The 11,300-nt window shown below is 34.8% G+C and overlaps 1 protein-coding gene across 2 annotated transcripts; it reads right to left on the bottom strand.

Moving 5' to 3' along the window:
• Positions 1-2,666: 2,666 nt before the first annotated feature.
• Positions 2,667-5,909, bottom strand: LOC111462511 (heterogeneous nuclear ribonucleoprotein 1-like). 2 transcript variants are annotated; one of them, XM_023106223.1, is made up of 5 exons: positions 5,578-5,909; positions 5,342-5,472; positions 4,890-5,116; positions 3,497-4,697; positions 2,667-3,349 (listed from the first exon to the last, which is right to left on the bottom strand). In XM_023106223.1, the coding sequence occupies exons 3-5, from the start codon at positions 5,109-5,111 to the stop codon at positions 3,336-3,338; spliced, it is 1,437 nt and encodes a 478-aa protein (XP_022961991.1). In that variant the 5' UTR covers positions 5,112-5,116; positions 5,342-5,472; positions 5,578-5,909; the 3' UTR covers positions 2,667-3,335. The 2 variants fall into 2 exon arrangements, with proteins under 2 accessions (XP_022961991.1, XP_022961912.1); XM_023106144.1 differs by having other exon boundaries at positions 4,890-5,472.
• Between the last annotated feature and the right edge of the window lie 5,391 nt (positions 5,910-11,300).

The raw sequence follows: 11,300 nt of genomic DNA, 5'->3' as shown, positions 1-11,300 counted from the left end.
TGATAGGGTTAATCATATAATTGGGATGGTGGGACCCACAAGCACATGGCCATAGGGGTAAAAATAGGTAGCCACGTGATTAATGTCTAACTTTTGCTTTCAAATAATTGATGCTACTTATCAAGTCATGGTAGGGGTAGGGAAAGGGAATCTATTTTATTTTCTTCTTTAACTTTTTAAATATATAATAAAAAGTTCCAATATTCCAATGAAAATATAGTAATTTCAATAATTAAAATGACAAAATAATAATAATAATAGTTGTATTAAAGAGATGTCTAAGAAATGTGAGAATAAACGATATGAACTAACGAAATTATTAAAAAAAAATTGATGACTGAATCATGACAACTCTAAAATGAGGTATGTTTTGCTCTTATGTTAGGTGTCATCTCTAGAATTTTCATAAAAAAACATGCTAGAATTCAGTGCAACTTATTGCTAGTTTGAATGAGTTAAGATATTCGTAATCAGTAAATATTTCGAGAATATATTAGTTATCGAATATATATATTCATAATCCGTTATATATCTTAGATATTCGTAATCAGTTAATATTTTTTTTTTTATGATTTGATTAGTAGTATATATCTTAGATATTCGTTAATATTTTTCTTTTATGATTTAATTAATAGTATATTTTATTTTATTATCAAGATTTAGTTAGTTTATATTTTTCTGATGAGTAGACATTAGATGGTAGCTTGTATCCTATTTAGACATTGTGAATATGAATAAAGATTGAACGTTCGATCCCAATTTTATTTTCTCATTAACTCTATATTGTTTATTTGAGGAATAATATTTTCAGATCTATTCACACTCTTGAGTGATAGATATTGTGTCAAAACATGTGAGCGAAAACAAAACATGCTTGCAAAGGAGTAGTTCAGACCCACTTGTGTGTATATATAAAATACTTTTTTAATTTTTGTTTCAATATTTCTAAAGTTTTAATTCTATCTATTACTTTGTTTTTTCAAATCCTAAGGAATGATTAAAAAAAAAAAATTAAGGGTATAATTGAAAAGAAATTGAAATGGTAGAAGTAGGATTGAATTATTATTATTAAAATTGATTTTTATAAGATTTCTTAATATTAATTAAGAATCATAATTGTATTGGAGGCCCCGAGTTTCATTGGTTGCAACTCCTTTAATTAATTATGATTAGGCATAATAGTAGTTATTAATTAAAGGAGTTCATAATTAATTAGGAATGTCTCTACCAAATCAACAAAGTTCTAACCTTTCGTGGTAGGTCGAGTTAACGTTCATTTTTAGTTTTAGCTTGGTAGCATGGCACGTGTCGACTCTCTCTCTTTGGCTGAATGTCTCCTCTTCTTCTTCCTTGATCTCCCTTTCGGTTTTGGCCTCCTTCAATTGCACTCGTCCCATTTAGATTGTCTTTGTTCTTAGTGGTTTTTATTCTAATTTCGTGGTTGTTGTACATGATTTGTTGTAGTTAGATTTTTTGACGTATACTTGCATGATCGATTGAGTGGGTTTCGTGTTATTGTGTAGCTTGGGTTCCTATAACATCCATATTTTGATACAAATATATCACTTGTATTGTGACTAAAAAGATAAGATGAAAGGAAATAAAATATGATAAAATTAAATCAAATCGAGACCAACAACACCACAATTTAAAAAAAAAAAAAAAAAAAATCAACACTAGTCGATCTGTTCAAATTTATTACAAACTAAGGATGGCTCTGGATACATTTAGAAATAGAATACAAAGATGGACTAAATTAAGAACATGATGAAAACTTATTACAAACTAAGGATGACTCTCGATACATAGGTGTTTACGGACGGTTGGTTGAGGTGGGAGAGAGTTCAAGAGCGATGCAGTTACTCCAAATTTTCTTTGATAACATCCTTATGAATTTTAGTTTCTAGAACCATAGAGACTTTTATGGTATCCAATCTTGAAGAGGCCTAATTTTAAGAAAAATTAAGGAGGGATAAAAAATTAGGTTGAACGAGTCATATCGTTGTCTTAGTGAGATACCCTTGAAACTCGCTCGTTTCAACATTCAACAATGACCTTTTAGTATAGATTTTTTTCATTAAAATTAGTCCCCTTCAAGACAAATGAATCCGCTAGAAAAACCAACACTTAAATAAGTCCTTTCTGAGCGAGTAAAAGAGTAAGCTCTATTGAAATTTTGAAATCAACACTTAAAAATTTCTCATCTACTCACCTTAAATAAAAACAAATGAATCCGCTAGAAAAACCACTCTCACCCAGTCAAATCAAAAGACGAACTCTAATAGTTAAAAAGTTCATAACTCAATTTGAATGGCGTAGTATTTATATTCTCAAGACTTTAAACATTTCCTAATCTAACCCGGTACAAACTCGAGACCCTAACCATTTGAATCAAATAAGATAGGCGGGGAAGTGGGGTGAGATATGCATGGACCCATAAAGGGCAAACCAAAGCAGGAAGAAGAAGCAAAGAGATTTTATCCATATACTGGTGAAGAACAAGGAATATAAATGAAAGGACCACACAACAAAAGCATTGAATTCTTGAGATGCAAAAGCCAAAAAAGCAAAGCATATCCTAATCTACAAAGGATGAGAACAGAAGAGAATCAAATTGGCATACAAAAATGGATCAAAAACAAAAACAAAAACAAAAACAAAAACAATTTCTTCAACATATAATCAACCAATCAATCACAGAATGAAATAATGTGCTGCTTCATTGATTCTCTTCTCATAAACATATGAACAAATCAATCACAGCAGCAGCATAACCCAAGTGAGCATATATATATGTATAGAATAAATAATAACCTGTGTTCCTCATTAAATCAAATGATAATGATAATGACAATGATAATGATATTACTGCTACTGCTGCTGCTGCCATGCCTCACTCACTGGATATCATGGGATAAAAATAACAATCACTCTTCTGGAGTATCTCTATCTGCCAATCTGCTGCTTTTACACCTCAATCAAATGCCAACATTACCAATCCTATCTCTCTCTCTCTCTCTCTCTTCTTAACCAAAAATCCAAAACACATAACAAAAATTACAATTCTCCATTTCCCTTTCTCTTCTTCTTTCCTTCCAAATATATATATTATATGTATCTCCCTCCCTATGTATCGCCTTCGGATCGACGAACCAAGTCAAATTGTTACAAGATCAGTGTTCCCTTTTTTAACTCATCAACTGAACCAACGAACAAACGAACGAGCAAGCTACCGGGGTATATATAAAACTCACGAATCACAAATATCCCTCTTCCCTATCTTTCATTCATTGCACTATATTCATTCATGTTCGAAAAATCCAAACGACAATCTTCTACGCAGCGATTCCTGTTAACCCAACAACAATCAAATACCAATTCATTGCAATTCTAGAATCATAATCAGATAACTAATGAGTGTTTTTAATGAAGCCTCCTAGCAGTATAATTGGATATTATGGTGTTATAAAACAAAGCCAAGGGTGTAGGGTGTTACCTCTAGATGACTGTCTGCTTGAAACATCATAACTAGCAAGAAAATTCTCAGAGCTTTTGGCTGGATCATCTGAAGGAAGGCTACCAAGACCATAACCAAAAGGCACAGAACCATCCAGTTCGGGAGTGGTAGACGGCCATGTTGAATCCTCATGCACCATTCCATCACGATACAGCTCCCTATACGACCTCTCGTAACCATCGGTCGTTTCAGCGAAGGCTTTTCGTGTTGCCACGCTTGAGACTACTCCATTTCTTCCGTAGCTTCCTCCTCTGATCCCAAACTCACTCTCTCCAATACCATAACCATTGTTATTAGTGTAGCCAGGAGGAGCATTCACTCCAACATGATTACCAACAGCAGCAGAACTCCAATTATCGTCGTTTCCATACGCCACTCGGAAGTTCCCCATTCCAGAGCCAGAGAAAGCGCCAGGGTCGGGCGAGTTCATGGCATTGTTCATACTTCCATTTCCCCACACATTCCACGTACTCGAGCTTAACAGAGAATCACCTCTTCCATTTCCCCCACTGTAGCCAATTGGGGTAATGAACCTATTTGAATTCCCATTGTAATAGGAATTCAACATTTGCTCCTGTGCTTGGCTGTTCATAATGTTCAAACTCCTACCATAGCCTTGCCTCAGTCCTTGCTCCAAATTCACACCAACTCCATAGTTATTAGTACCGAAATGAGGAATCCCGGTACGACTGCTAATAGCTGGACTCAACCTACCATCTGCTCGGACTCCGTAACTTCCGAGAGGACTCATGTTATAGCTTTGAGTATAGCTGTTAAGAAAACCACTAGCTCTACTCATACCATAGTTATATCCTACAATAGGACTTCGGTTGGACCCTGGGGTTAGCTCTTTTGGAATTGCTCTTTTCACCTCAACCATCTTTCCATTGAGCTCATGGAAGGTCTTATGCAGCACACGATCGACCGCCTCCTCCGAGTCATAAGTAATGAAGCCGAAACCCCTCGGCCTCTGCGTGCTGTGATCATACATAACAACAACATCAGTAATTGTGCCAAACTGATCAAAATACTTCTGAAAGTCGGCCTCCGTGACTGTCGAGGCTAAACCTCCCACAAAAATCTTCTTTGTTCGTCCCGAGATAGGAGAACCATGGATGCTACCATTGTTTCTGTTCAATGTGTTCTGATCATCTTTTGGAACAGCCTTCTTAGCTTCAACCTGATAATCGAAAATGATACAATTTACAAGACAGCAACTACAATTTCACACAAACCAGTACACAATTCAACCATTCAGATACTACAAATTGCATCAACAGAACGCATCACATCTAAATTTATTCAGAATTAGATTTGAATCTCAGGAAATCAAGAAGAACAGAAATCAGATGTTAAAAGGAGAAAATCTCACAGTGCGGCCATCGATGATGTGCTTCTCCAAAATAACCCTTTCGGCAACCGCAGGATCTGCAAAGACAACAAATCCAAAGCCACGAGCACGGCCAGTGGAACGATCCCTCATGATCACAGCCTCAACCACTTCGCCATAGCTACCAAAATAATCCCTAAGACGCTCTTCATCAGTATCCCAAGAAATTCCGCCAATGAAGAGCTTGCCAAGATCCGATTCCATCTTTTCTATTACCAAACAATCAATCATCCAACCAATTCCGATTTATTACACATCGCAAAACGCCCAATTCAGATCAAAATTCAAAAACAAACATATATATATATATATATATCATCCGATTCGAACTCGGAACACATAACCCGATCCCAAATCCCAAATCCAAAATCAAAAAACAACCCAATCGAAAATGTCGATTCAACTAAGCAGCAACGAAAGGGGCGATTCTTAACTGTAAATTCAGACAGAATCCAACTGGCGCTTTGAATTCACACCAACAAAAAAACGAAAAAAAAAAACAGAAAAGAGATTCAATCGTTAATCATCCGATGCTTGGCAATCAACGAGAGGACGACCCAAGCTCCTACAAGCATCGAAAACAAAAATTAAACAAAAAAAAAAAAAAAAAAAAAAAAAAACCCAGAAAAAGTTGGATGAAAAAACGAGAGAATCAGAGACGTGAAATCACCATTGAGAAGGATCCAGATGAAGGATCGAAAACTAAGATCTAAGAAACGGAAGAGGAGGAGGAAGAGGAATAAGAATAGTTAGGGAAGGAAAACAGAGGATGCGCCCATCCCATCCCCTCTTCTCTCTCTCTCCTTTTGGTTTGGTTTGCTTTGGAATTGCCACTTCTTCCCTTAAATAAATCAAAAGAAATGGAAATTTCTTCGATGAAACGTTTGAAGGTGAGAGAGAAAGAGAGAAAGAGAGAGAGAGGGTGACAAATCCACTGGTGTAAGAATATTTGTAGGAGACAACAGACATGACAGAGGAGAGGAGGGGATGGATGATGATTTTCTTTTTTTCTTTTTTTCTTTTTTTAATTTTTTTTTAATATAAATAATTCTGTGACAACTATGCATATTGTTGTTGTACTTAAAAGAATCTTCAATTAGTTTGGCTTTCCAACTTTTCCATCTTTTTATATTTTATTTTAATTTCAAGCTAAAAAAAAAATTTTAATATTTCAATTCTAATTACAATGTCAAGCATAATTAAAACTTTTATTAAACAAATTTATATGTTTATAATTGTTTTTATAAGTATTACTTAAAAGAGTTTGAAATTTTCAAAATATAGTTAAATGATTATTCTTTTCCTCCATCATTATCATTAACATTCTTATAATTTAAAAAATAAATGAACATGAATTTCATTTTTTTGGAGGAGGACTATAAAGGTATTTAGAAAATTATATATAAAAGATAGAGTTGTTGACTATAAAGGTCGAGCCTACAACTCTTCATAAAAGGAACTTTGTGGAGTTCGAGAGAGAGAATTGAGATTTTAGTTTCACTTGCATCATTGAGAAGGTTGTTGATATTATCAAATCTGATTTGTTGTTCATGGCAACATCCAGTTCGTGGAAAGAAACTTTCGTTTGCATTCTACTCTTGAAGATCGACTCAACATGCTGATGAATCGTCTTCTTGAATTCTTAGTTGGAAATATGTCGTTGTGTTCCTTCATTTTGCTTTGTGGTTGACCATTGTGTCTTGCCCATTAACAAGAGCCTCAAGGTTCAGATGGGGATAAGGTTAGTTTCTCTTTTGATTTCGGTCAATGATCATCTATCTTTTGTTATTGTTGTAGGTTCGTATAAGCATCGTGAAGGATCCATTACTCCTCATTCACCACCATCGACGCCATGCCACAACCATTGGAGAAGAACACTTGGTCCTTATGCCCATGGTTGAGGGAGAATCACCATGGGAGACGCTAATAGCTTGCACATGGAACATGGGTAGATTCTCGATCCCTTGACCCCTACAATTGTCGATCTTGTTGGACCGTAAACTGGTTCACTTCCGCCACTCTTATTCGATTTTGTTTGGTCTTGTTCACTTAAACTGATCTAGCTTGATTTTTCTTTATAGATCCAAATTTAATGTCCGTTCTTATTCTACAACGTGAGAATGTATATGGTAACAAATCTCGATTGATTTAAAATTTTAGAAAATCAGGCCGTCACATCTAATTCCAAATCCTCAGTTGATTAAATTATGGATACAAATGGTAATATTTTAAGAAGACATAGTATAAGATTTGGTATAAAATGTGAATAAGGTTATCCATTTTTATTAAGTTTGATAGAATCCCATGTAAATGTGGTGAGTATTGTTCAACCCCAATCCATATTGATAGGCATGTAATATAGATCACACCCACAATAGAGCTACAAAAGAAGTAAATGCTCGTAATTTCAAGTCCATTCATTATTGAAAATGCCAAATGTATATCAATCTGACTTTGGCATTACATGCGTTATAAACTAAGACTTTTAACTCCCTATTTTACTAAGTTTTTTTTTATTGTTTTGAGTGTGACACTGTGAATCGAGAAAATATAATTGGTATATTTTCTCGTAGTTAACCTAATTAAGATGTTCCTAAATCTCCTTTATTATTGTATTTGAGTTAACTCGACCCCATCTTTAAAGTTTGTTCAAGACTACTTTTCTGAGTTTTGATTGGGAACCGATTTGATTTTATTAAAAATTAAAATAAAATATTTGGTAAAAGAGCCAAAACTTTACCTTCCCTTTCTATGACTCTAAAACAATAAATTAGCGTGTGAACGTCGGGGAGGAATGAAAGAATTTCAACCATAGAGAAGTCACGAGGGATGGGGCAAAACCCTAAAATCCTATTTTAGAACTTAGGGAGAATATATGGAATATTTTAATATTATTATTATGTATATAATAATACATGGAAAAGTGGTCGAGATTTTGAGCCAGCGCCGTGATTCACGCCTCAACCACTTTTCCATGCCTTCATAACGCCCCTTCAGCCGTCGAGGGGTACTTACTACCTCATCGATTATGTTAAACACAAAAGGGAAAAGCCAAAGAGAAGTATGTGAGGAAATAGCACTAGGCACAGAGGTGGCGAGAGAAGTATGTGACGTTACTAAGATTATTGAGCGAATATTCTAATAGGACAAAACACCTTGACGATAATGGGAACAAATTCGAAGGAGGAAATTAAGCATTTAAGTTTAGGGAGAATGTCCGCTAGGGCCCACTAGGTAAGTTGTTTATATCGGCATGGTTAGAAGTTGTGTTCCATATGCTGAAACGTGCATTATGGTCTTGCATATATCATATATTTGATAGGTAGAAGATGTTTATGAAATGTTATGACTGTGTTATGAAATGATTATGATATGATATGTTAATAATATGATACATGTTATGACACGATATACTTGACAATATGCGATAACTCTCCAAAGGTACGATAACTCTCCAAAGGTAGAGTTATATACTAAACATTTTTTTGTAGTTAATTTTGCACTCATACGAACAATTTTTTCATTAATTGTTTCATTTATCCTAATTAGTAAGCATGAATGGTCCATTGTGGATCAACATGAAAAGAATATTAATTTGCATAAATCGAACCTAATTGCAAATTTGATTGAGTTATTTGGTAAAATATCAAAACATTTATGTGAATCATGATACTATAGCAAATCTAGAAACAACCTTGCTGGAAAATCTAGAAATAAATTTCTGACCATAAAGCAATATGGAACTCAAATTTTTCAGGGATGACATGACAATTATAATCTAATTCAGCAAGCCACGTGGGTCATTGATAATCCAATTAGGAACTTCCTAGGTGGACAACTTTCTCCTTTTTAGCCCTAAATGAGAAGTAATGCACAATATAAAAGAAAAGATGATCGAAGAGGTGTATTTCTCACTCATATTCATAACCTAATACAAGCTAGCAACTAATACCTACAAATAATGAAAATATAAACTAATTAAATATTGAGAATAAAATAAAATATACTATACATCAAGTCATAAATAAAGAATATTAAGATATAATATCTAAGATATATTCCATAAATAATATATACTCCAAATATTATATCTCAATACTCCCCTCAAGTTGAGGAGTGTATGTCAATCACACCCAACTTGTCTTTCAAAAATCAAATTGATGTCTCCACAAAGCTTTAGTGAAAATATCTGCCAATTGCATTTTAGTCGAAACATAACATGGTTTGATGATTCCAGCTTGTAATTTTTCTCAAACTATATGACAATCGATTTTAATGTGTTTCGTACTTTCGTGAAAACTGGATTGGCTGCTGTGTAATGCTGCTTGATTATCACATTACAATAATGCTAGTTCGGATAGTGGAACTTTCAAGTCTTGGAGAATGTATCTTAACCAAGTTAACTCTAAACAAGTATTTGCCATAGTTCGATACTCGAATTCTGCTGATGATCTGAACACATTGGTTTGTTTTTTAGACTTCCAAGAAATAATTGAATTTCCAAGGAAAATGCAAAACCCAAAAATAGATCGTTTGGAAGTTCGACAACCACCCCAGTCTAAATCGCAATATGCTTGTAATGTTAAGTTATTTTCAGATGGTAGTAGAAGTCCTTGACCAAGAGTATCTTTGATGTATCTCAGAACTCGAAGAGCTGCCTCTCAATGTGGTTTTCTTGGTTCATTCATAAATTGACTAAACATACAAACTGAATACACTATGTCAGGCCTAGTAACGGTTAAATATATTAATCTGCCAACCAACCGTCTGTATTTACTTGGATCATTAAACTTTTCTCCTTCTGTTAAAAAAAAATTTCAGATTTTGCTCCATAGGAAATTTTTCTAGACGTGCTCCTGTAAGACCTGTGTCTTGAAGAATGTTTAGAGCATACTTCCTTTGAGACATAAAGATTCATTTTCTAGACCTAGAAAATTCAATACCTAGGAAATATTTCAAATTCCCTAAATCTTTGATAATGAATTTCTCGAGTAAACTAGTCTTGAGATGTTGAATTTCTTTGAGATCATTGCCTGTCAAAAGAATATCATTAACATAGATAAGAGCTGCAGTGAAAGAAGTACCTTTACTCTTAGTAAATAGAGACTAATCTGCTTTGGACTGAGTGTAGCCTTCATTTTGTATAGTTGTAGAAAATATGGAGAACCAATTGCGAGAAGCCTGTTTTAATCCATAAAGAGATTTATGGAGCCGACATATTGTATTCTCCCCCTTGTCGGCGAAGACCTGATGGTAAAGACATATAGACTTCCTCGTCTAGATTACCATGGAGAAAGGCATTTTGAACATCCAACTGATGGGTGAACCATTTTCGAGCAGCAGCAACAGTGAGTAAGCAACGAAGTGTAGTAAGTTTCGCTGTAGGAGAAAACGTCTCTTTGTAATCAACACCTTCAACCTGAGTGTATCCCTTTGCTACCAGTCGAGCTTTATAACGTTCAACAGAATCATCGGAGTTGTGTTTTATCTTGTACACCTAACAACAACCAATAGCTTTATGGCCAGGTGGTAGAGGAACGAGAGACCAAGTATGATTATGTTCCAAAACTGCAATTTCATCATTCATAGCCTACTGCCATAATGGATCGCCAGCTGCCTCATCATAGGTTTTAGGTTCTGTCTGGGCTGTAATAAGAGCTAGAAAAGCACGTTGAGTAGGATAAAAACGAGAGAATGAAAGGTAATGATGAAGGGGATACCTGGTGCCAATGTTGGGACTTGAGCTAGAGGTTAAATGATTGGTTCTAGAAGACATCTCATAATCATTATAACAAGCTGGAGGTTATTTGGGTACGAGTAGAACGTCGGAGTGGAACTGATGTATCAGGTGGGATAAGATTAGATTTAGTGGGTGAATCTGGTGAATCTGGAACTGATGAATTTGGAAAAGGAATAGAAGGCAGAGGAGACGACGAACGAATAGGAGGAATAGAAGGGGGAGGATTAGGATGGATGTTTGAGTAGGATGGATCATGAAATGATAAAATGAGAGTTGAAAGAGCTAATGTCAAAGTTTGTAGAGCTGATGAAAAAGAAAAATCATTTTCACAAAATTTAACATCACGACTGATAAAGAATTTTTTTTGTTTGTTGAGCTAAAGCCCACGATGTTTTAGATGTGCAAACCATTGGGCAATTTCATAGACTACCAGAAGATCCCCACCTACATCCGAAGTCATTTTAGGGAGTTATTGACTCATTTCAATTCCAAGGAGTGGATAAACATTGATTAGATTGAGCTTATTCCCTTATTTTTTTTTAAGGGATTGTGCTAAATCATAGTTGAATACCTTAGCACGGGAACAATTGATTCTTGGAATAGTCTAACAGAAATTTTTTTATATCAAGTCTTTCCCACAAATTAGAAATGCA

This window comes from Cucurbita moschata, unplaced genomic scaffold (genome assembly GCF_002738365.1).
Source record: "Cucurbita moschata cultivar Rifu unplaced genomic scaffold, Cmos_1.0 Cmo_Scf00001, whole genome shotgun sequence".
Lineage (NCBI taxonomy): Eukaryota > Viridiplantae > Streptophyta > Magnoliopsida > Cucurbitales > Cucurbitaceae > Cucurbita > Cucurbita moschata.
The sequence above is the reverse complement of the archived record's forward strand: the minus strand, read 5'-3'. Positions and strand labels throughout refer to the sequence as shown.